The sequence below is a fragment of the Lemur catta genome, chromosome 1 (assembly GCF_020740605.2).
Source record: "Lemur catta isolate mLemCat1 chromosome 1, mLemCat1.pri, whole genome shotgun sequence".
In the NCBI taxonomy this organism is placed as follows: domain Eukaryota; kingdom Metazoa; phylum Chordata; class Mammalia; order Primates; family Lemuridae; genus Lemur; species Lemur catta.
The window spans coordinates 186,249,734-186,277,326 of record NC_059128.1 but is presented as its reverse complement, the minus strand read 5'-3'; the positions used below and the strand labels follow the sequence as shown (position 1 = coordinate 186,277,326).

The 27,593-nt window shown below is 33.6% G+C and overlaps 1 protein-coding gene and 1 non-coding gene across 2 annotated transcripts in view; both read right to left on the bottom strand.

Moving 5' to 3' along the window:
• Nucleotides 1–27,593, bottom strand: part of LEKR1 (leucine, glutamate and lysine rich 1) — a 150,819-nt gene that overhangs the window by 90,240 nt on the left and 32,986 nt on the right. Inside the window, exons 2-4 of the mRNA XM_045539530.1 lie at nt 20,525–20,644; nt 12,227–12,402; nt 824–1,009 (exon numbers count right to left, since the gene is read on the bottom strand). Of these exons, the coding sequence (XP_045395486.1) occupies nt 824–1,009; nt 12,227–12,402; nt 20,525–20,644 (482 nt within the window). The remainder of the gene's footprint in view (nt 1–823; nt 1,010–12,226; nt 12,403–20,524; nt 20,645–27,593) is intronic.
• Nucleotides 19,382–19,488, bottom strand: LOC123631065. Its single transcript, XR_006732943.1, has one exon. It is a non-coding gene; the product is annotated as a U6 spliceosomal RNA (small nuclear RNA).

Genomic DNA, 27,593 nt, shown 5'->3' with positions numbered 1-27,593 from the left:
AGCTCACAGCAACCTCAAACTCCTGGGTTTAAGCAATCCTACTGCCTCAGTCTCCCAAGTAGCTGGGACTACAGGCATGCGCCACCATGCCTGGCTAATTTTTTCTATATATTTTTAGTTGTCCAGCTAATTTCTTTCTAGTTTTTAGTAGAGACGGGGTCTCGCTCTTGCTTAGGATGGTCTCAAACTCCTGAGTTCAAACGATCCACCCGCCTCGGCCTCCTAGAGTGCTAGGATTACAGGCATGAGCCACCATACCCAGCCCAGATTAATTTTTCTAAACAACTGTTTTTATGGTATCATTTTCCTGATTACCAATTTTCAATGATTCCATAATGTCTTCAGGTAAAAGTACAAACTCTTTAGCCTTATGGCCAAGGCACGCATTCCTCTGAGACAGAGACACGTTTAAAAACTTTGCCCACAGTGCCCCAAACACAATTTTTAATCTTTTCATTTGGGAAAATTTAGATTTGCCTTTAGAAGGAAAGGCAAATATTTTAGAAGGCAAATATTTTAGAATGAAATATAGGAAAACATAGATATACTTAAGTCAATTCCACTGTTTTTCTGAAATCTTACTTTGTAGTCAAAATGTTTCATATATCCACTTAAGTCTTATCACTCTAAATAGTAAAATTGGAAGGAATGATAACAAATATTAATCACAGACACAGTTATCACCATAGTTACTAATAATTAGGCATATTTGCAAATACAAAATAAATCAAGACTCTGTTGCGATTATAAGGAAAAAATTAGACATTTCCTTATATAGCTATAAAGCTAGTTACTAACAATGACAAAAAAGAATTTTCTTTACCTAATACTTCTTTTTGCAAATCATAGCATCTGGTTTGCAAGTTTACTTCCTGTTGTTTGAATGTCTGAATCTGCTGAGACTTCAGTATGGCTGCATCTGACAACAATTTCAGATTTTTCATTTCCTCTTCAAGACATAGCTTATTTTTCTGGGACACTGTCAAACTTTTATTTAGTATGTCTATTTCTGTAAAGAAAATTCAAAGTTTACAAATAATCAACACTGAATCATAAAACATTTCTCTAAAAATTGATTAGGTTCTTTTAGGAAACTGAAAGCTGAGTTTTCTGAGATTATAATGACACCTAACCAAAACGTTAAATTTAATTCAGTATCCATACTGAAAAAGAAATGAGAAAAAGGGATATTATGCTTAATAATGCATTAAATCTTTTAGTAATTTTTTTAGCCTTTAAATTGCATTAAATGGTAATATAACCTGTTTTTAAATTCTTACATAAATAAAAACACATTATGTGTGTAATGGTCTGGGTTTTATTGAAATTACATTGTTTTCTTGCAAAATGTATCAAAAAAGTAAATTTAAATATGCTAACATGAGCTGGTTCGGTAGCATCTGTAAGAGAGTAACTAGGATAGATTCCATACATATTATGAAGAGAGACAGTAGGAGTAGAGAGGACTAGAAGGATGTAGGGTCTAAAAATAATAAATTTATAGGCAGAAAGCATTAGTTAATATATCTTATGAGTCTAATAGTACTCTGCTCCCCTAAAATAAGACCAGAATTCATCATAGCAATTATTTGTCATTATTCTATCTACTTAAGTTTAATAAAAATATGTCTTCACAACTCAGATTTAAATGTGCTTTTATATAATTTTGTGAGAAACGCATAGAGCACATTATCCTTCAGAATGATAATTAGCAAGCTCCCCCTTCATCATTCTTTTCTGCACTGCTGCTTCAACCTACCATTAAATTACAAGAACACACACAAAACAACAATAAAATACTATAAAATTTGTACAACCACAATTAATTGAATTGATGAGGATGTGATCTACATGAAAATCTGGATAGTCTGCTTTTCCAGAGGGTTCACTTGACATTCCCTTCTTTGGTTAGCCCATCCTGACTGGGCTGTGTGATGGGTTCAGCGTATGATTGGATGTCAAAAGAGGTCGGCTTGGTTTATTGCTCTTGGAGCCAACAGAGCAGAAATAGCAGCCACATGGGTGAAGGCCAGAAGTAAAGATATATAGGACAGACGTGGCAGCAGAGAAAATAAGGCCAGCAAATGGCTACAGGAGAAGTAAAGCAGTGAGCTAGCAGGAGGCACTAAAAAGAGCATGACTTAAGAGATGAGCAAGATCAGGAATGAGGACCAAGGAGGGAAAAGCAAAATGTCTTTCCGTGGGTAGAAAGTACGTCTGGGAGAAAAAGTGGCATTTATGACAGACCTGAGGCATGAGCACAAGAGCTCTGGCACCTTCTTCACTTTTAGTTTCTGCTCAAAATAGAAAACCTGGAGAAATAATTTGGCAGGGACCAAATAAGTGGGGGTCTCCTATAGTCCCGTGATTGTGTGGGAATTGTAGTCCCTAAAAATATCTATATGCTAAAGTTTTAAAAAGAATGCAGCTAAAGAAAATAACGTTAGTTTTCCTTTACCTCTAAGAAGTCTTTCTGGGTATTTCTGTATCCATAAAGGTGACTTCTTATGGCTGAATAAACATACCCGTATCTGTCTGTGTTTAAGTCAGAATGACACTGCAGAGGAGCACACACATGCTGTCACCTATTTATCATTTGCCAGAACGGCACTGCTTAGGTTAGCAAGCTGACTCTGTTAACGTACACTACACTCTAAAATAACTACTCATGTCAGTGTGACTTTCTATCTGACATTAAAATAAAAACCTGTAATACAAATTTATTTGTAAAATATATTCTAACACATGGAAAAGTACAGCAAGATTTCAAAACTAAGAGGAGCTACAATATTCCTAACATGGAGTAAGGAAAAAGTAAATTCAGAGGAAGTGAGTTAACTTGCCCTCAGCAAACTAAACATTCCTGTACCTATGGCACTCCTGGTGTCAAAGATTCAATTCTACCTTTGCCTTTATACAATTTCGTACTTGTCAATCATGTGTCCCAGTTTAGGGTTCAGAAATTATGATCCACACCAGGTCAACCTATACTTGTCATTGTATAATACCCACCTTGGGCCTTCCCTGTCTCAGCATCACTTCATGAGAAAGGTCCTCCTATCCTCACACACTCAGCCTACCACAGCTCAAATGCTACCTCTGCGTAGAAATCTTTTCTGACAGGACTGGACGTGACCTTGATCTTCCTGGAACTCACAACAATTTGCACCATTTGTACTGCACTGATCACATGCATACATGTGATCTACTATTGGACTATAAATTATTTTAGGCCAGACAAAATATCTTACTTGTTTTCATTCCCCCCATAATTTCTACCACAATGTCCTAGAATTAAGGGGAGTTTAACAAATACTTATTAAATGAGTAAAGGCATTGTTGAGCAAAGCTTCTAAATTAGTTTCTAATATACCACTAGTTGAAGATCCTGAATATGTGTTTATCTCAGTCATCATTTCAGAGGCAGGCATTTTGAGCCCCATGTTTTTTACTGTCACAGTAGGTTAGACAGTTAAAACATACATCCAAAAGAAAGAAACATATTTAATAGGATAAGCATATAGGCCTATTCTATCCCCAATTTCATCAATTTTGTGAAAAACGTGGACTAAATTTCTAAACCTAATTCTAGATTTGAATTTTAAAAGTTCAAGAGCCAATAGTAGTTTGGGAGTGGAAGCAAATTTGATTTTTCACCTGATAAATATTCTGCCTTGGTAAAAAATTTGTTATCTGAAAGTTATTTTATTAAAATAAGTATGCTCTGGTTTAAGAAAATCTAATCTATGAATATTTAAATTTAAAATATTGATTACATAAAACAATATTTATTCACTAGAAGAATAGGAAATACTTCACTCATATCTGCTATTCAATATTCAGCATACATTATCAGCAAGAAAATATTAAGCAATGCCTTTTTCTGGGAATGTTGTTTCTGTTTTGTACTTTGATTTTAAAACCTAACATAATTTTAACATGCAACTCTTTTAAAGGAGCTGAATAATATTGTAAAATGTGTATGGGGTTTACTTTATTTATTAGTTTGCTAGGACTGCTGTAAGAAAGTACCACAGATTGGGTGGCTTAAATGACAGAAATTTATTAATATTTTCTCATAGTTCTGGAGGCCAGAAGTTTATCAAGGTGTCAGCAAGACTGGTTGCTTCTGAGGGCAGTGAGGACCTGTTCTAGGTCTCTTTCTGCCCTGTATCTTCACATGGGGTCTCTTGGTGTCCGAGTACAAACTTTCTCCTCTTATAACACCAGTCAGATGAGATTAGGGCCCATCCTAATGACCTCATTTTAATTTAGTTACCTCTTTAAAAACCCTATCTACAAATTCAGTTACATTCTAAAGTACTGGGGATTAGGACTTCAATACTTCAACATATGAATTGGGTGGGAGTTGGGGGACACAATTCAGCCCATCACACTATATTTTAGAATATTTGTTATTTAAAATGTTTGCAATATTGTGAAAGTTTATAGCCAATCTATGTTTTTAGCTTTTAGAATAAGGGCTGTTATATAATTCACGAGCTAGTGCAAGTACAATTAGTAGTATTAATCTTATGTAATCAATTGCTTTACCTTGATAAAAATTTTTCTGTTGGTTTTAGTCCTGTGATCTTAGTCAAGTGAATTTAAAATTATGTTAGGTCATTATGTCATTAGGAAACCTCTTTATATAACCTTATCAAGGCATTCTGATGTTACATAGTGTGATCATTAGTTCACAAGACTTTACATAGTTTTATTACAATAATAGGAAAAAAGCCTCAGTGACTAGATTTATTAAATGAAGGAATCAAAAAATACTACACAGATTTTTAAAAAACTTTTTATTTTAAAATAATTATATATTTACAAGAAGTTGCAAAAAAATGTATAGGGAGGTCCTGTCTCCTCTTAACCATACTTCTGCTCATGTTGACACTTTGTATAACTGTAGTATTTTATCAAAACTAGGAAACTGACATTGATACAATCCATAGAATTTATTCAGATTTTTTCAGCTGTGTGAGAGACAGTGTGTGTGTGTATAATTCCATGCAATTTCATCACAAGTGTAGCTTCATATAACTACCACCACAGTCAAAATACAGAATTGTTCTATTACCATAAAGCTTACTCCTGCTATCCCTTTATAGCCAAACCTACCACTATCCCCACTTATCCCTAATCCCTGGATACCATTAATCTGTTCTCTACATCTATAATTTTGTTATTTTGAGAATGCTATAGAAATAGAATCATATATTATGTAAGCTTTGGAGATTGGCTGTTTTCACTCAACATAATTTCTTGAGGTTAATTCAAGTTGTTGCATGTATTAATGTGTTCCCTTCTTTTGCTAAGTAGTATTATACGGTATGGATATAGCATGGTTTGTCCTTCATCCATTGAATGACATTGAGTTGTTTCCAGTTTGGGTCTATTATGTATAAAGCTGCTAAGAATATATACATACAAGTTTTTTTTTGTGAACATGGGTTTTCATTTCTCTAGGATAAATGCCTAAGAATACAAATGTTGGGTCATGTGGTAAATGCATTTTTAGTTTTAGAGTAAACTGCAAAATTATTTTCTAGAATGGCTGTACCATTTTATATTCCTACTAGCAATGTTTTTTTCTTTGTCTTATTTTTTAGTTTATTTATTTATTTATTTTTATTTTATTAAATTAAACTTCTTTTTAACCCTTCTCCACTTTGGCCTTCAAAGTCCTCGTTTGAGTATTTGCTACTACCACCCTATTAGCAATGTTGAATAATCTGGTTTCTCTGATCCTTGCTAACACTTGGTATGGTCAGTCTTTTTAATTTTAAACATTCTAATAGATGTGCAGTAGTATTTCATTATGGTTTTTATTTTGCATTTTCCTATTGGCTAATGATGCTGAACATTTTTGCATGTACTTATTTGCCATGTATATATCATCTTTGGTGAAATTTCTGCTCATATATTTTGCCTAATTTCTGATTGGATTTTTTAATGTAGAGTTTTAAGAGTTCTTTACATATTCTACATACAAATGCCTTGTTGGATATGTGGCTTGCAAACATTTTCTCCCAGCCTGTAGCTTTTCTGTTCATTCTTTTAACAGGTTCTATCATAGAGAAAAAATTCTTAATTTTGCTGAGATCCAGTTTATCAATTTTTCCTTTTAGGTATCACACTTTGGTTCAAATCCAAGAACTCTTCGTCTAATACTAGGTCCCAAAGATTTTCTTTTTTTTTCCTAAAAGTTTTATATTTTACAATTAAGTCTGTGATCAATCGATTTTGAGTTAAGTTTTGTATAAAATGTGAGGTTTAGGTCAAGGTTCTTTTTCTTTTTTCTTTTGGCCTAAGGATATCAATTTGTTCTAGCACCATTTGTTAAAAGGACTATCCTTCCTCCATTGAGTTGCTTGTGTATCCTTGTCAAAAATTAGTTGAGTTTATTTTTATGAGTCTAATTATACAGATTTTTTAAAAATTACAAGTGAAAAACATTAACTTTCTTCCCTTTTTTAGGAGAAAAGCTATAAGTTATATACCCATACTGGTAATGTCTAATAGTAATATATATAATGCAAGCCATATTTGTAATTTTAAATTTCTAGTAGTCATATTAAAAATATAAAAATTTTAAAAATAAACAAAATTTTTAAAATGTAAAAATAAATTTAAAATTAATTTTAAACTGTTAAAGCATATTTTATTTAACTACATATATCTAAAATGTTATCATTTCAAAAAGAGGCTATGGCCACATTTTAAGTGCTTAATGGCCACATGTGGCTGGTGGCTAACCTAATGGACAGTGAAGGTCTATATGTTTTTTAGTCTTTTAGCTGTGGATAACAACTGTAATCTCAGCACTTTGGAAGGCCAAGAGGGGAGGATTGCTTGAGCCCAGGAGTTTGAGACCAGCCTGGGCAACAATGAGACTCTATTTCTACAAAAAAATAAAATAAAATAAATTAGCTGGGTGTGGTGTTGCATGCCTACAGTCCCAGCTACTCAGGAAGCTGAGGGAGGAGGATCACTTGAGCCCAGCAGTTTGAGGTTACAGTAAGCTATGATGTACTATAATCTAGCCCTGGCCACAGAGTAAGGCCCTATCTCAAAATAAAATAAAATAATAAAATCTGATTAAGAATTATACTACTGATAATAACCCATATAAAATGTGTTCCTGGCTTTCAGGCAAGTGCAGCTCAGAACGAAGACTCTACTCTCTTCTCAGATTATAGAAGTAATATATAAACATTACCCAAAAAACCTTAGAAAACACTCAGAGATTTAAAAAAAGAATATAAAGATTATCAGCAATCTCGCTATTAAAATTTGGGTGTACATTTACTTTCATTTCAATTCCATAAAGTTCACTGACTACCTACTATGTGACATGCACAATTCTCTTAAAACACTAAGAATACAGCATTTAGTCAAGAAGTCAAAATTCCTATCTCTGGGGAGATTAGTAGGAGGAAACAGTAAACACATAAGTCAATAAATGGATAAGAATATTTCTGACAGTGATAAATATTATTGAAAATGAAAGATAAAATTGGGATAGAGAAGAACTGTAAGGGAAGACAACTTTAACGAGGTGGTCAGAAAAAATCTTTTTAGGACATGATCCTGAACTAAGACCTAAATCACAAGAAGGAGCAGCTACTTGTTCTGGGAGATTGTTAGCCAATTTCCCCTTCAGGAACCTGAAGTGCCTCCCTCTTTCTATATATCATATAGTCGTGGCCACGGGTCACGTTCAGGTAGAATAAAGTGAATGAGGTTTACTGAGAGAGTAGTGTTGTTCCTCCACACAGAGGGGTTGTCAGTGTCCTTGCTTGTTCTTTCCTTTTCTGTGTTTGTGACATATTGCTCTGTGTGTTCCCAGATATGTAGTTTAATAAAAATAACAGTCCTAAAATGGACAATTGGCTTAAAAGATTCCTGAAAAGAAAACATGAGTTATGAAAAATATTAATAATGCAACACAAATGAAAACAAAAACTGGTAGAGTTGATGCCTCTTCTATTCTAGTAGTATTGAGTTCATTATTACTGATATTATGAGGTAAATATTCTATAATAAGATGTGACAAGACACTCAAAAATGAGAAAATTATAAATGAAATAATTTGAAATGTGGATTAATATCTTCTATACATATTGCAATACAATGGCTATGATTAAAGAGACTGACAATACTAAGTGTTGGCAAGAATGTGGAGCAAATAGAGCTCTTGTACACTGTTGGTAGAAATGTAAAAGGTACAATCACTTTGGAAAACTTGGGTAGTTTCTTAAAAAGTTAAATATAATCTGCCATATGGCCCAGCCATTCCACTCCCAGGTATTTACCAAAAAGAAACTAAAACATATGTCCACAAAAAGATATATATGAATGTTCAAATAATGTAAATGATGCATAGAGTATATTTGTATGATGAAATACATTATGTAAAGTATATCTACATTATCAATTGTAGGAGACACTGTCACTGCGCTACCCATATCCTTTGGACCTTCAATGTTCATCTATGGACTTCCATCTTCCAGTATCTGCATGTCTGTGTCAGAGGAATCTTTTCCCTGCTACAGTTAATAATACAGTTATACTTTACATAGTTGTTTGTTATAATATTCCTCTATTTGCCTAAATTTAATTCTTAAAGTTAATTTAAAAATTCAAAATTTGTATATTATCATATATAAATGCATTTCTGAAGGCACGTTATATGATAAAATTCTTAAGAAGTGAAATTGAAGTTTCATGGTTTAAAATGATTTTTTTCCAACATTTAGCCATGAAAATTTAAAAACAGAGAAAAGTTAAGAGTTGTATAGAAAACATAAACATACACACCACCAAGATTACAATTAATATTTGTTTTATCACATAACTATTTATCTATCAGTGTATTTATCCATTGATCTTTTTTTAATTGATGTCAAGTTGCAGATATAAATATATTCTCTCCTAAACACTTCAGCATACAGATTAGAGTTCAATATTTGTATATATTTCTTTTTATTTTCAAGTAAAATTTACATACAAATTTTCAAAGTTTATCCAGGTTACTGCAGTTCATTACACATTCCATTATATGTGTTTAGTTGTTTTTTTGATAATCCATTCTCCTATTGATATACTCCTGGGCTTTTTACAGTTTTACAATATTTTGAATTCAGCTCAAATAAAGTTGCTGAATAGTTTCCTACAAGTATTTTGTGGACATTCTCTTGGATAAATTCCAAAGAGTGGAATTTCAGGGTCATTGGGTAGATATATCTTTAGTTTAATAAGAAACTGTCGGATCTTTTTTCAAAGTGGCTGCCGCATTTTATACTCTCACCAAATTGTATGAGAATTCCAGTTGCTCTACTTTCTCACTAACATCTGCTGTTGTCTTTTCCATTTTAACCCATCAGGTGGGCTAATAATGTTGAACCCTTTCTATCATTTTTATTGGCTATTTGTATATCCTCCCTTTAAAGTGTCTGTTCAAATCTTTTGGCCATTTTTGATGGGACTGTTTGTCCTTTTATTATTCATTTGTGGGCGTTCTTTATGTAACTTGTACAACAATCCTTTGTCACATTTTGTAAATATTTTTCTCTGTGACTTACCTACTTATTTTCTTAATGGCATTTTTTTGATGAGCAGATGTTTTTAATCTTGAGGTCTAATTCATCAATTTTTGTTCTTCTATAATTCTTGCTTTTGTACCCTAGCCAAGAAACCATTTACTATCAAGTCATGAAAATGTTTGCTCTGTTTCTTCTAGTAGTTTGATAGTTTTATCTTTTACATTTAGCTTAATGATTTATCTTGAATTAATTTTTATGTATGATGTAGGAATTGAGGTATATTTTTATTTTTCCATATGGGTATGCCATTGTTTTAGCACAATTTGTTGAAAGACTTTCTTTTTCCCACTGGGTTGTTTTGGTGCTTTTGTCAAAAGTCAAATGATCATATAAGTAGAGACAGGGTCTCCCTCCTGTTCAGGCTGGTCTCGAACTCCTGAGCTCAGGCGATCCTCCTGCCTCAGCCGTCCAGAGTGCTAGGATTATAGGTGTGAGCCATGACCCCCCGGCCAAGTTACGTTTCAATTTATTTATTAGCTTTTTAGTTACACATCTTTGTATTTTTTCTTTTAGTGGTTGCTTTAGGAATTATACTATACATTCTTATCTTTTTAGTATAAATAAAATAAATATTCCATCATGTCACATAAAATACAAAAAGAGTACAACCAAGTGGATCCATTTATTCAGTCCATCTTTTATGCTCTACTTGTCATATGCTACACTGACATAGTTTATAAGCTCCACAATATAATACTTTTTGCTTTAGCATGTAAATTCTTTTTAAACTCAAAGGAAAAAAGTCTTTTAAATTTACCCATATTTATCACTGATGGTACATTTTATTCTCTCTTAAGGACCCTGGGACTCTGTTCATTTTTTTTTATGTTTATCTCTTCAAACTGAATAATTTCTACTAATCTATCTTAAAGTTCACTGATTCTTTTTTCTGTAGATGCAATATACTATAAAAGTCCATCCATTGAATTATTTCAGTATTATATTTTTTAATTTTTGAATTTCCCATTTTTAATAGTTTCTCACTGAGATTTTCTCTTTTTTATTCACTACTAGCACGTTTTCCTTTATGTCCTGAGCACAGTTATAACAGTTAATTTAAAATCCTGATCAGCTAGTAATACCTTCTGGGTCAACTCAGTGTTGGTCTCTTATTGACTGCCTATTATTTTGGGTACACGGGCCATATTTACCTGTTTCTTCCTAGGTTAAGTAATTTTGGGTTGTATCCTGAACATTGTGGATATTGTGTTATGTAGACTCTGGATTCTTTTATGTTCCTCCAACAAGTATTGACTTTTTGTTTTGTTTTGCTTTGTTTTAACCAGCAGTTAATTTAGCCAAACTCAAACTACTAAATCTCTCTCCTATTTCCCCTGGGGTAGATGACAGCTAAAATATCAATTATTTTAGTTTTCAATGGGCTGTTTAGAGTCTTCCTTGTGCACATATATTTCAGGGATAATCCAGAGATTTGGAGAGAGTTTATATGCAAAATCTGCCCTCTCTCTTTCTGGCTATCACTTTTCTAGGATATCCCCTCACTTCTCAGAGGCTAAGGCTGCCTCAATCTCTGTCCTCCAATCTTCGTACCAAAAATACTATGGGATTTCTATCAGAATCTCATCTTCCCTGCATGAAGCAAACTGTACCCTACCCTTAGTCCAACAGCCTTAAAAAAATTTAAAAGGAATTTACCCTAAAAAATTAAAAATAAAAAATAAATAAAAGGAATCTACCTACTGTCATGTCTTTCTTTCAGTGTTTCTAAAACAATTTTCAATAGGCTGTTTTTTAGAGCAGTTTCAGGTTCACAGGAAAATTGAGCTGAAAGTACAGAAAATTCCCATATACCCCCATCCCCATATGACCTCCCTTGCTATCGACACCCTGTACACTAAAGTGGTACATTTGCTACAATTGATGAATCAGCATTAACATATTATTGTTAACACCCAAAATTCATAGCTTACATTAGAGTTCACTCTTGGTGTTGTGTATTTTATGGATTTTGACAAATGTATAATGACATGTATCCACCATCGTAGTATCATAGAAAACATTAATAGTTTCACTGCCCTAAAAATCCTCCATGCTCCACTTATTCATCTTTCCTGGCCCAGAACTCCTGGCAACCATGGACCTTTTTACTATTCCACAGTTTAGTCTTTCCCAGAATGTTGTACAGTTGGAATAATACAGTATGTAGCCTTTTCAGATTGGCATCTTTCACTTAGTAATATGCCTCCTTTTAATTTTCAACACTCTCTCCATTAAGTGCCTGGTTTGGGTCACTCTCAAATGTTTTTAGGTAGCTATTTTGTCCAGAATTTATGGTTGTCATCTGTGGGAAAGCTGATCTAATATGAGCTACTCAGCCATTAAAAGAAGAAAAGTTTTAAAAATACAAATTGGTATATTTAATAGTAATAACCAGACTTGTCCACAGCCCAAGATAGATGTATCATAGCTTATCAGCCTATAATTATTAAATTTCAGGGTAAGCATAGATCTTAATGGTTATCTAGTCTCCCAACCAGTAACCGGTTTAAAAAAGTTCATCCTAATTCCCACCACATAAAATATCATTATTTAATTACTTGAGATGTACCATTTACCAAAAAAGGACAATTATATTCTAAATATATATAACAAACCTGTCAAGGCTGTTTCACTTAGAGATTTAATTTGTAGAAAAACTTCTCCTTTCAGTGAAGTCCAGTTCTGAAAATTATCATATACTTCATTTTTAATACTCATTAGTTCTCTTTTAGTAAAAGTAAGTAATGAAAGAGTCTTATTCCAAAAATATTTATACTCCAAGAATCTTTGACTGTAAAGTAATAAAAAATAGGATTTTTTAAAAACAGTAAGCATAACAAAAAATATTTCTTAAAAAAGTGGTTTTAGAGTGACCATATAATCTAGTGTCTAGTTGGAGACAATTTTGAAAGCAAAAGAAGGTGCTATTCATATTATGCTCAGACAACAGATTTATTATAAACTGGAAATATCTCAGGTAGACTAAGGTATATGGTCACTCTAACTCATTTCCATTTTGCCATTTTAACTACAAAGAAAGAGCTAATTATCTTCATATGTATTTATTCTATTAATCTTTTTTTAAATTAATTCAACAGCAAACATTTAGTGAAGAAAATTAGGTCAGAGCAATTTAGTCATAGAGCCTCAATGAGAATCTTAGATTCTTAGCATTCTTCACACATACTATGGTTCCACAAGCAGTATAAAATTTGGGGGTAATAATAAAACCATTCAAAGTGACTGATCCAGTATTTTGTTTCATCAAATCCCACAGCTTAAAGTAATCACATGCTTTTTGTCACCTCAGTGATTTTTATTACTTCAGATATCCTGGCTATAATTTCCTTAATAATCAAGCAAGATACAGACATTAATTTAGGAGTTATCAGTGAAAGGGTGACTGAAGTCATGAAAGTGTAATTATCTGGTCAATATTTATGTCCCTAAGTAGACTAAGATGTATAATGCAGAGGTTCTATCTGTCTTTTTTTTTTTTTTTTTGAGACAGAGTCTCGCTTTGTTGCCCAGGCTAGAGTGAGTGCCGTGGCATCAGCCTAGCTCACAGCAACCTCAAACCCCTGGGCTTAAACGATCCTACTGCCTCAGCCTCCCCAGTAGCTGGGACTACAGGCATGCGCCACCATGCCCAGCTAATTTTTTTTTCTATATATATTTTTTTTAGTTGTCCAGCTAATTTCTTTCTATTTTTTTTTAGTAGAGACGGGGTCTCACTCTTGCTCAGGCTGGTCTCGAACTCCTGAGCTCAAGCAGAGGGCTAGGATTACAGGCGTGAGCCACCGTGCCCGGCCTATCTGTCTTATTCATCACCATCTTGTTAGCATCTAGCACAGTGCCGACCACATATTAATAGTATGTGCTCAACAAATATTGACGAATGAATGAAGGAGTGAATAAAACAGATTCCTTATCAATTGCAGGAATGAATAAGCAAAAAGTGCCAAGGATGACTCAATCAGCAGGCAGAGCTGGGAGCTAAGGAGGATGTTGATTTCGGAAAGCATATTGTTCAAATAGGTCACTAAAGCAAGGGAACCAAAAGTGAGGATGGAAAGCCTGATGTAGAGCCAAGAAGACCCCAATAAGGCAGGAAGATCAGGGCCAAGAACTAAGTCAAGTTAAGGAGCTAAGGGGCCCAGTGTGAGGCAGCTGCTGAAATCAAGCTGTATACATGGGGATGGGGCCTGTTTGACAGCTGGGGATATTTAACAGAAGAAAAGAGTGGATGTAGATGTAGATGCCTCTGCAGGGCAGAAAGGCAAGAAATAGAAAATTCAAGCTTGCTGGCTAAGAGCAGATTCAAGTTTTGTGGAACCTAAATCTATATGATTTCTCAAAAAAAAAAAAAAAAAAAACAACCCAGAAAAATGATTGCTATAAAATTAAATTAAAAAATGCATAATTATTTATAGAATGAGAAAAATCACTACAAATAAAATTTTAAAAGTTGATAAATTCCAATAACATCAAAATATAGAAAAGCAATAAAACTTTTTAATAAGTAACAGCTCTACAATACTCTTTTGCCTACAATTTTTGGCTACTTGCTCTATAATCACCTCTTCATATGAGAATCATTTTATAATATTACTTTACGTGGAGAAAATTTAAAGATTATACAGCTTTTCACCTAGTATGGCCATTTGCTTTTTTATTATTAAAATAATAGTTTAGTAAGATCTTTTGGCTTCCTAGCTCTTTATTTGTAATGCCATGTAAATATTTAGCATTATCAAGTTTGGAGAAATCCCTTCAAATTTTTCTCAGATATGATTATAGGATTTTGGAATTTCAAGTTCTCTTTGAAAGTGACTAATCTTAAATTGTCCTTGAAATAATGAAACTCATGAACCAGTTTATCCTAGGTGTCCTCCTTGAGTTAGTATATTATGATTTTTATTTTATAGTCAATGATGCTAGTAGTTTTTTTGTCAAATCAGTAAGAAACAAATCTTTCTTCAATGTATTTGAATAATTAACTCCTCTTCATTAGATTATTAAATAATCTAAGAACTTTTATTAAAAATTTATCTCTTTCAGCCGGGCTCACGCCTGTAATCCTAGCACTCTGGGAGGCCGAGGCGGGCGGATTGTTTGAGCTCATTAGTTCGAGACCAGCCTGAGCAAGAGTGAGACCCCGTCTCTACTAGAAAATAGAAAGAAATTATATGGACAGCTAAAAATATATATATAGAAAAAAATTAGCTGGGCATGGTGGTGCATGCCTGTAGTCCCAGCTACTCAGGAGGCTGAGGCAGGAGGATTGCTTGAGCCCAGGAGTTTGAGGTTGCTGTGAGCTAGGCTGACACCACGGCACTCTAGCCTGGGCAACAGAGTGAGACTCTGTCTCAAAAAAAAAAAAAAAAAAATTTATCTCTTTCTATCAATAAATTTCCTCTGATGTAATCTGAAAAAAAATTGTTGTTACAATTTGCTTCTTAATGCCAGAACAATTTCTATTGCTTAATTTGTTCATCTTATTGCTTTTAGTCTATTAATTTAAAAAATTCATACATATCCAAATTAATTAGTATAACTTATTGCTTGTTTTATTGAAGCATTCTAAAATGTCTTTCCAAAAGGCAATCATAATGGTGTACGCCCAAGTCAACTTTCCCTTACTTGGGTCCTCCAAACATCTGTGACTACTCAAATGGTAAACTGACATCAGAGGTGAGATACAGGGAAAATCAAAGTGAAAAGAGAATTTTTAACTAATTACAACTAAACCATCACTATCACTAGGGTCCCTTCCAGAACCCTGGAATAAAGTCTTGAGTGAGGACTGTGAAACTTAAGCATCATCTGGTTCACTAAATCTGCCTGTATTGGTAACCTTAACTTTCTCTGTGAAATATGAGGCAAGATGCACAGCTACTAAGAGATGAACAGCACTGATGAGCCTAAGCAGAATAGTGAGGATTCCTCACTAAGGGCCTAGAGTTTAACCACCTAGAAGTAGGAATAAAGATTGAGGGTTTTAAGGATAAATACAACTAAATGAGTAGAGGAAAAATAACTTGGAGTATCGGTAAACTCCTCTGTGTAGAAAATCCTAAAGAATACACACACACACACACACACACACACACACACACACACACATACACAAATACTAGAACTAATAAAGGGTTCATTAAGGTCACAGGATACAAGATCCATACACAAAAACCAATTTTATTAACATTTCTGCACATTAGCAATGACTAATTCTCAAAATAAAATTAAGAAATCCAATTCATAATAACATATTATTCTTTTTGGAATAATAGTTAAAAATAAATTTAATAAAAGTACAAGAAAACAAAACATTTCTGAGAGAGCTAATGATGTCCATACAAAGGCATACCATGTTCATGAACTGAAAGATTCAATACTTTCAAGGTGGCAATTCTCCCCAAATTCATCTACATAGTCAATGATGTACCTATCAAAATCCTAGCAGACTACTTTGCTATAATTGACAAGCTGATGCTAAAATTCATATGAAAATGCAAGGGACCCAGAATAGCCAAAACAAAGCAAAGAAGAAAGTTGAAGTACTTACATTTCTTGATTTCAAAATTTACTAAAAACTACAGTATTCAAGAGAGTGTGGTACTGACATAAGAAAAGACATATAGATTAATGGAATAGAGTATCCAGAAATCATCCTTTACATTAATAATGAATTGATTTTAGGTAAAGGTGCCAAGGCGATTCAATAGGGAAAAAATAGTCTTTTTAACAAATGGTGCTGGAACAACTGAAAAGAGATGAAGTTAGATCTTTACCTCACATCATACACAAAAGTTAAGTCACATGCATCATAGATCTAAATATAAAAGCTAAAACTATAAAAACTTCTAGAAGAAACTACAGGAGAAAATTTTGTGACATTGGCTTAGACAGAGTTCTTAGATACATCACTATAAGCACAATGCCACAAAAAGAAAACAGATAAATTCCATTTCCAAAAATAACAACTTTTGCCTTCAAAAGATACAATTAAGAAAATGAAACAATAATCCACAGACTTGGAGAAAATATTTGCAAATCATATTTAATATAAAGGACTTGTACCCAGAATATATAAGGAACTCTTACAATCCCATTATGAGAAAACAAACCAATTAAATAGGCAAAAAATTTAAATAGATATTTCACCAAATAAGATATACAAATGTTTAATAAGTGTATGAAAAGATGCTCAACATCATTAGTCATTTGGGAAATGCAAATCAAAGCTGCAATGAGATACTATTTCACATCCACTACAGCAATTAAAATAAAAAAGACAGACAATAATAAAGGTTGATGAGAACAAGGAGAAACTAGAATCCTCATCCATGGTAAGAATGTAAAATGGTGTTGCCACTTTGGAAAACAGTCTAGCAGTTTCTTAAAAAGTTAAACATAGATTAACCATATGACACAGTAATTCTACACTTAGGTATCTACCCCAGAGAAATGAAAACATACACCCACACAAAAACTTGTATATGAATGTTTATAACAGCATTATTCATAAGCACCAACAAGTAGAAACAACCAAAATGTCTATCAACTGGTACATGGATTAAAAAATGTTGTTTATCCATACACATACTATTAAGCAATAAAAAGGAACAAAGTACTAATAAATGCTACATAGAAGAATCTCAAAAACATAATTAGTGAAAGAATCCAGATGTAAACACTACATATTGTATGATCCTATATATCTGAAATGTCCAGAAAAATGCAAATCTACAGAAACAGAAAGATTAGTAGTTGCCTAGAACTGGGAATGAGAACAGAGATTGACTGACAATGGTATGAGGGTCTTTTTGGAGTGACTCAAATGTTCTAATATTGGATGTGGTAAAGGTCGCACAACTTCGTAGGTTTATTAAAAGTCATTAAATTGTCCACTTAATATAGGTGAATTTTGTGGTATGTAAATTATATCTCAATGAAGCTGTTTTTAAAAAGATGTGGGGTAATAAACTATGGGATCAAGGTTAGTAACAAAGTAAAGCCTGAATATAATTGAGAAAATGAGAAAAAATACTGACAGCCTTAATGAGGCTGATGAATTGAAGTGAAAGTGAGAGAGCTAGGAGGAGAGATTTTTGGAGCTAGCACTGAAAATTTCAGAGATGACATGGTCTAGATTTACAAATAAAAATTAAAGGACAATTACTTTATACTTCAAATAATTTATGAAAAATTAACACTAGGAATCCTCTTAAAGTAAACATTGCTGGAATATTTCAAATATGGCCTGATTTGGAATATTGGACTTATATATAACTTTATATGAGGCGAAGTATAACTATATTCCATACTGGTTTTTACTATCTATTTTATAGGCCTTCTAAAGTTCATTTCCATTTTCAAAAGACACTTTATTCTGAACAGCAGATGCACGGAGCCAACTGAGGCATACCAGATGATCACTCTCTAGCAAGAGACAGGTTGGAAATGATGTCAGGGAAAACATAGAACATGAAAAACATTTTGCTGGAGAATAGGTGATTAAGCCCAATTGTAATTAAACAAATGGGAGAATAATTTTAAAGGAGCAATGTGACCCCAAAACACAGTTCATTGATCTACTGAAAGTTCCTTTTGGGCTCCATAAATAAAGATGATTACATCTGAGTAGAAAGCTAAGGCTTCTTTCCCTTACCTCTTTAAAAGAGAAAATTATAACCTCCTTTTCTTTATCCAGAGAAATCACTACACTTTATGTTCTAATAGATTTTTTTAAACTCCTAGGCTCAAGTGCTCTGCCTCAGCCTCCTGACTAGCTGGGACCACAGGCACACACCACCCTGCCTAGTCTAATAGATATTTTGAAAATAATCAATAAACTAGTTTAAAATCATCTTTTAGTGATACAAAAAAAGTCACTGAACTCTGCAACCTTTGGTTTGATTTTATTTTTACCAATATACCTTTTTCTATGCAATGTACCTACTAGTGAGAGTATAAATAAAACCAATAATTATTGTTTATCTATCACAAACTTTAATTTGTAATAAGTGTCTAGTTGGATGATTACTTCCCAAATTGCTTTTAGGATGTACTAATTTTTTATGTAAATCAGATCCCAGACTCCTCATTTGTGATCTTTTAGCTAAAAATAAACAAAAATCACAGATCTATTAAAAACATGTGAACAAAATAAGCAGTTAAAAGTATAATTCAAAATGACAAGAAAATTAGAATATAGAATTAAAATAACATTTCAATATGTATGTCTAAGTTTCTTCAAAAATTTAAAATACTGAAAATGACATGTAAAAATGTGAATAATGAGGATTAATTGTATCAGTCCCATAATATCCCGAAGCAGCAGTAATTATTTGATCTACTCCCAGTCTAACCTTTAAAATTTAGTCAATCCTACCATCCACGATGGTATTGGTGGACAAAACAGATGAGATTTCCTTAGCAGATGTGGGTTGAAGCTATTGTAGAAGCCAAAAATGAATACTGATGATCTCGATTAATATAGGAGAGTTGGGGTCACCTGGGTGGTATTAGCCTGATGGTTCAATGCCAGAATTCTAGAAAAGGGCAAACGGATTTCTGATGACAAAAATGGTCATCCATTTTGTGAGTAGATTTTATTCATTCAAAAATTATTCATTGAGCGTCAGTTATACGCAAGACATTTATGAAAGGTGGATGGCCAGTAGGTTATCATGAGATAATGCAAAAAATTAGTAGCCCAATTTTTTTTTTTTAATTTCAGCTCATCATGGGGGTACATAAGTTCAAAAAATATGGAACACTTCATGAATTTGCGTGTCATCCTTGCGCAGGGGCCATGCTAATCTTCTCTGTATCGTTCCAATTTTAGTATATGTGCTGCCGAAGCGAGTACGGTAGCCCAATTTTTTTAACAGAAGATTTCTGGTAATGATTAGTAGATTAAAAACAAAAACCTAACATTCAAAATACCCAGCATAATATTTTAGTCATCCTGAACCTGTGTCATTTGCCACATTGATTTTACTTATTTCCCTTTTCTAAGAGCTAAAAGTTACTCAATTCAAAAAGGAATCATTTTTTTTCTCATAAACATTTTCAATATATTTGATTCCAAGTTGTTTTTTTTTTTTTTTTTTTGAGACAGGATCTCACTCTGGTGCCTAGGCTAGAGTTCAGTGGCATCATCATAGCTCACTGCAACCTCAAACTCCTGGGCTCAAGGGATCCTCCTGCCGCAGCCTCCCTTCTGAGTAGCTGGGACTACAGGCATGTGCCACCACTTCTGGCTTTTTAAAAAGAATTTTGTAGAGATGGGGTATTGCCATTGCCCAGGATGGTCTTGAACTCCTGGCCTCAAGTGATCCTCCCACTTCTGCCTTCCTCCCAAAGTGCTGGAATTATAGACGTGAGCCACCACGTGGCCCAATTCTATTTTTAGAAAAGAAAATGTGCTTCTTAGTTTCTTTATAACACTGGATTTTTACCTTTAGGTATTATAAGCCCTCCAAATATTATATAAAAGCAGAATTAACATGCTTTACATTGAAGATTTCTAAATTTAGGGGGCTTATTACTATCATTTAGAGAATTTTCCTATTCTATTACTTTTCATGTCACTGGACTATTAATCAGGGGGTCAAATATATCAAGAACTACTGGTGAAGAGAAAAATAGATTAGCTATTGTGCTTCCATTGTAAATGTCACTACAAAATAAGAATAAGAACAAGGTGTTAATAGAACAAGGTGTTTGCCTGATCTAAATTTTATTACTAAAACTATTCAGCTAAGATAATAGCTAAAAAAAGAAAATGCAATGCTGTTTCTGCTTTTCTCAATGACACTGGATATAGAAACCATATTACTAAAATGTTTTTGGATGTTAAAATACAACCTTTATAATTTTCAATTCTTTAAAGATAATCTTACCTGAAGACTTGTGATTGTCTATGTTTAATTTTTAATTCATGTTGCAAATGACTCAATTCTTTTTGTATTCTCTGAAATTCATTCTGTTGATTTATTAACTGCATGTTTGCATCTTGAATTCTAAAAATATAAACAAACAACATCCATTACAAGCTTAAATATTCTCTAATTGCTATTTTAAAATTAAAATTTATACTTTAAATAAAAATAAGTAGAAGAAAACTATGCCTTTATATATATATGCATATATATAAATATATGCACATACATACTATATGAATGTATAGAAAAAATATGGAGAGACACATACCAAACAGCCATTATCTGTGGAGGAGGACAGTGAAAATTAAAGGCAGGGAAAAAAAGTAAAGAATATTGAAAAAAGGCAGAACTTCTACTCTATATTCTTTTGTTCACATTTTTTATGACAAACATGTACAAACATTAATTAAAATATAACTAAAATATTTATTTTTTATTAAAGTAATACATGTACCTAATTTAAAATGTCAAATATTACTGTTTTAGGCCCTTTTGTATTGCTATAACAGAATACTTCAGGCTGGGTAATTTATAAAGAAAAAAAGGTGTAGTTTGCTCACAATTCTCATGGCTGGAAAGTTCAAGACTGGGCAGCTGCAACAGTGACGGCTCCATGCTACTTCCATTCATGGTGGAAAGTGGAAGGAGAGCAGGCATGTGCAAAGAGGTCACACAGTGAGGGAGGAAGCAAGAGAAAGAGAAATCAAGGAAGCCAGATTCTTTTTAAATACATGTTCTCACCACAACTAATCCATTCCCACGGGAGTGAGAACCTAACCCCCAGGGAGGACATTAATCTATTCATGAGGGATCTGCCCCCATGACCCAAACACCTCCTACTAGACCCCACCTCCCAAACTTGTCACATTGGGGATCAAATTTCAATGTGAATTTTGGCAGGGATGAACCATATCCAAACCATTGAAATTACCAAAAAGATTTTAAGAACAAATAGTAATCATTTGCTTTTACCCCAATTCAAACTGCCAAAGGCAACTCCTTTTAACTTTTTTCCGTTTCTTCTAGTATTTACCTCCATATTACCAAATAATGTGTTTACACTGATATTTCTTAATATTTAATTTTAGATATTATCTAATGAATTAAAAGTCAGTTCAGATCTAGATCTGCTACGTATAACTGAGACCTGAATATGATGGCATATATACATAAAATCTCACATAAAACAAATGCGTTGCCAATCAGTCCAATGATGAAACAATAGCTTTATAATGTTGCCAGGGCCCCAGATCCTTCTGAATCTCTGGTTTACCATCTTTGGTGTGTATACTTTATTCTCATAGTCCGTGGTGGTGGTGGAAGCTCCCACCATTATATTCCCATTCCAGACCAGCAGCAGCAGGAAAATAATGGCCTACTCCATTCTTTTTAAGTCAATCTCCTCAAAATACCACTGAATACTACTGAACTTAGATACATGGCCACACTCAGCTGCAAGTGAAGCTGGGAGGTCAGTCCTTAACTGGGAAGGTTAGTTCCAGATATATTTGTACTTCTGTTGCTAAGATAGAAGGAAAAATGAATGTTGGGGCAGGCAGCTAATAAGAACTGACCCTCCTACACATACTTACCTCCCCCACTTCTTCCCCTTATTCTCCCAATATAGTTAAATCAACGCTTTTTATTAAATTATATTCAGTATGTACATTTTTCTTCATTCTATGTGGTAAGCCAAATACAATGCCATGATTATATTTCTTTTCTTGTAAAACTTTTTGTTGTCTCTGAAATTAACTCCTTTTCTTTCTAGTTTTCTGCGTACCTATAACTGACTATTCTTCCAACTTTAACAAAGGTGTGATTCTCCACTCAATACCTTCAGATATAGCAGATAATCTTCCCAAACTATTTCTTTCCCAGGAGGCAGTTTTCCTATAGCTCTCCATTCCCCTGCTCTAGTCTGGTTATGCTCTGGTTTGACTACGTGGCTGTCTTTCAGAAGCTGTCCTCATCTCTCTTTCATGTCAATTCTCCTATACTCTGGTTCTGAAATTTTCTTCCTTCTTGGTTTAGTCTGAGTTTAGTCTAAGTTAAAATAAGGAATTTTCTGTGCACAGGGTGGTATATTTGCGACTCTCAATGTCTGAAAATGTCATTATTTTATCTCAGACTGAACCGTTCTGGCTGAATATAGAATCACAGATTAAAAATATATTCAGCAGAAAATTAGGGCACTGTTCCACTGTTTCCTAACTTCCAATGCTGCTGCTGAGGAGTCCAATGACATTCTCATTCTTACTTCTTTGTGTGATACATGGTAGGTTTCCCTTTTGATATGGTTTGGATGTTTGGCCCCTCCAAATCTCACGTTGAAATTTGAGCCCCAGTGTTAAATATGGGGCCTGGTGGGAGGTATTTGAATCATGAGGACAGATCCCTCATGAATGGCTTGGTGTCCTCCCCACGATAATGAGTGAGTTCACACTTTATTAGTTCATGTGAGAGCTGGTTGTTTAAAGGAGCCTGGCACCACCTCCTCCTTTTCTTGCTCCTTCTTTCACCATGTGACCTGCCTGTTCCTCCTTCACCTTCCACCTTGATTAGAAGTTCCTGGAGCCCTCACCAGAAGCAGATGCTGACATCATGCTTGTACAGTCTGCAGAACTGTGAGCCAAATAAACCTCTTTTCTTTATAAATTACCCAGCCTCAGGTATTTCCCTTATAAGCAGCAGAAATGGACTAATAAACTTTTCTTCACACTTGAGAAGCATTTTCTTAAAGAAAATTTTTCTCTTTTCACTTGAGATTCTTCAATTTGATCACAATGTGCTATCCTGTTAGTCTTTTTTTTTTTTTTGAGACAGAGTCTTGCTCTGTTGCCCGGGCCAAGTGCCATGTCGTCAGCCTAGCTCACAGCAACCTCAAACTCCTGGGCTTAAGCAATCCTTCTGCCTCAGCCTCCGAGTAGCTGGGACTACAGGCATGCGCCACCATGCCCAGCTAATTTTTTTCTATATATATTTTTAGCTGTCCAGATCATTTCTTTCTATTTTTAGTAGAGACGGGGTCTCAGTCTTGTTCAGGCTGTTCTCGAACTCCTGACCTCGAGCAATCCTCCTGCCTCGGCCTCCCAGACTGCTAGGATTACAGGCATGAGCCACCGCGCCTGGCCCCTGTTAGTCTTTTGTCATTCTCTGTGCTAGGCACTTGGTGAGTACTTGCTTTAGAAACTAATGTTCTTTAGTTTCAGAAATTTTCCCCCAGGAAGAATGATTCCTTCCTGTTCATTTCTAGAAAGATGTTTCTTTCTATTATTTTGATTGTGGGATCTCCTGGACAGATCTTTTAATTGCCTTACCCTTTCTGTACCATTTTACCACTTTTGACTTTTTGTACTACTTCCATTATCTTCCTTCCTATTAAATTTTAACTTCTGCCATCATATTCTAACTACCAAGAATTCTTTCTTGCTCTCCAAAAGGCTCTTTTTTATGACCTCTTATTCTTGTTTCATGTATACAATTCATTGAGGGTATCAATTATAACATGCTTTTGAAGTTTCTTCACCTTGCTGCATTGCTTCTGTTTCATTTTTTTTCCTTTGTTTTGCTTTTTGTCTTTCATGTTTCAGGCTTCCCTCAAAAGTCTGGTGATGCTTTATTGTCTATTCATATCTAAGAATAAGGTACTTAAAGGACAATTAGCCTGGTTTCTACAAGCTAATGATGACAAAGGGAGAAAAGGAGGGGAGACCTTTCTAGATAAAAGAGAACCAAATATGACACGTGGACCTTGTATAGAACCTGATTAAAACAAATTGACTGTAAAACAATTTTCTTTAAGAATTGAGGAAATTAGATTATGGACTGGGAATCAGATAACACCAAGGACATGTTGCTAACTTAGGAATAATAATATCATGGTTATGTAAAAAAAAAAGTCACATCACACTGAAGGATAAAATAGAATGCAGGGATAAAGCAGCAAGCAGACTAGGATTTACGTTGAAATACTTAAGCAAAGAAAAAGATAAAACAAACATGATAAAATCTTGATAATTTTTAAATCTGTGTTAGTATTTATTTTACCATTTTCTCCTAAAAAGCTAAAGAATAAGGAACTGAAATGCTGCCTATAAGTTTCTGTGTGAGTGAGGGTGGGGGGTGGATTCTTTAATGATGGGCTTCACTGTGGGGAGGTCTGGTGGGGAACTAGCTGTGCTGACAGCATAGATCTTTCCTCCCTATCCAGTGATTCTCCCAAGCTCCAAGCTCTTGACAAAGTCCTGGGAAGTAAGGGAAGGTTGTGGCAAGCGATGTCACTGTTTCAAAAGTCAATGTTAACTTAATCTCCCTGTTTTCATTTCACCACCTCTCTTCTCCCACTCTCCATCCTTAGCCATGCCTAGCTAGTGTCACTGAGACCAGGAAAGAAATACCCACTCTTCCGCCAGGGACAGGGAAAGGTAATTACATGTCTTGGGGGAGGTGGGGTGAGGAAGAGGATCTGGAAGCCTAAATGCACCTTTAAAAGATTTTAAATGAATCCTCTTATTTTCAGTCCCACTTAATACCTTGGCAAGTATTTCTCTTAGCATACTAAGAGAAAAAAGTCAGCCAAATGTTGTTTTTAGGAGTCACATATTTAAAAAAACTTGACAGAGAAATGTAGAAAATAAAAGGTTATAAAAGTATATATTAGATGCTTTAAAAGATGGTAAAATGTTAATAACTAGCAAGAGCATTAAATGGGACAAAGAACATTTAATTTTGATTAAAAGCCCAATCACCAAGAAAAATAACATAGCTGCAAAATATATAAAGAAAAATCTGTTAAAAATACAATGAGAACAAATTAATAATCATAATGGAAAGTATTAACACTTTTCTCACAGAAATGGAAAAAGTTATAATAACATGAAAAATAGATAAAGATATTGAAGATTTAAATAATAAAATTAACAAGATTGATATATGGATATAATTTGAATCTTATATCTAATAACAATTTTTTCCAAATATATGGTATAATCACAAAAATTGACCATGTCATTGGCTACAGTTGAAATCTTAACATATTCTTGAAAAGAAAAAAGAAGTCATATACCTACATTTATTGCCCACAATAAAATTACATGAAAAATTAACAACAAAGGGCAATCAGAAAAATATATATATATGGAAATGTAAATATACATCTAATAATCCTTGGGCCAAAGAGGAAGTAAAACTGGAAATGATAAACTATTTAAAAATAAATGACAATGGAAATACTATATATCAAAGTACTAAGAGGAAAATTTATAGCCTTAAATGCATTTATTAAAAAAACAATGAATGGATATTCTGATTGTCATGATCCAAGAGAAAGATACAAATGACAAAAACAATGAACGCTCAGATGCAAGAATATCTCAGTAGCAATAAGCATAAACATACCCAACGCCCAGATCTTGATTTCTAAATACCATTCTCTAAAAAAGGAATCAGAGCATCTTGGAGAACTGATTGATTCTAGAGCTGGGGCATGAAAAATTCAAGATGAGCCTAGAATGTTTTGTGGTTCCAGAAAGTAAGAATTGCTCAACAGAAGATGGGACAAGTTAACAGGGCATGGTTGTCATCTGAGAGAACCGCTAATGTCCAAAACTAAGCAAAACATGAATAATCTCAATATAATTATGATTAAAGACCAGGCAAACCCAAATTGAGGGCTATTCTATAAAATGACTGACCAGCACTCTCCAAAAGCCTCACGATCATGAAAGACAAAGGAAGACTGAGGAACTGTCACAGATCAAAGATGACTAAGGAAATACAAACTCTAAATGCAATGTGGAATTCCAGATTGAATTCTGGGGAGGAAAAAAGTCATTAGTAGAAAAAGATGATAAAATCAAATAAAGTCTGTAGGTTAGGTAATAGTACATTGGTAAAAATCAATGATGATTTCTTAGTTTTTATAATTGTACCATAGTTATGTAAAGTGTTAATGTCAGGGGAAGCTGGGTATCTGGAAACTCTCTGCACTATTTTTGCAATTTTGTATAAATCTAAACTTATTTCAAAATAAAAAGTTAAAAAAAGAATGACCTGCACATATACAATGAGTAATTTGTACATGTCAACTGTGTATGTAGTGTAAATTGTGGTATAAAAGGATGGGTGCATTTAAAATTTTAGAAATTATACAATACTGTTTTAATAGCAAAATCAAAATGAAACAACCTTTATGGTCAGTATATGACAATACATGGTCAGTATTAGAGGAACAGTTAAATAACCTATGGTTCTCTGGAATACTATATAAAAAATTTAAAAAAATAAAAAAATAAAGTAGATTTCTATGTCTTGGCATGGAAAGAATGCCAAGACTTATTATCAAGCGGAAAAAAGCAAGCTGTAACTTACAGAGATCAGTAAGTATGAAACCACATATTTTCATGATAGTTCTGTATGTACAGATACGCATTTAAAACTTCAGAAAAAGGATGAGAACAACCTTCTGAAATAGGGTTACCTCTACTGAGAGAACCAGCACTGGGAAGGCTGGTCTTATTTAAAATTTTAAATCAGATTTTTTTTTAAAAAACTAGACAGTCTCTTTATGTGTGTATAAACATTTCTCAGGTTTATAAATGGGAAAATTTCTAGAAATATTAGAAAGAAATTTAAAGGTATACAGTTCAATGATTAGATTAAACAACATGTGTATTAAAAATATTCCTTAATACATGCCTACTCCAACTATTAAGATTCACTCAGTAAATAATTCTGTTTTATAAAACATTTTCCTTTTTATAATTAAAAAACATGCACATTAAAACACTTTTCAAGGTCACTTATTTTAATGTATTTCCCAAATGAATGTTATATATAAATAGCATCCCAAGCCTTCTAACTATATTCCCTCATAAATTTGGTCACATTAGTTCATTCAGCTTTGGCTATACTAGTTTACTTTACCTCTTCCAAATCAAACTGATATGTTTAAAAATGACATGCTTGGAAAAGCACAAACGTTCACTTTTACTGTATATATTGTATCAACTTTGTGAAATAATTC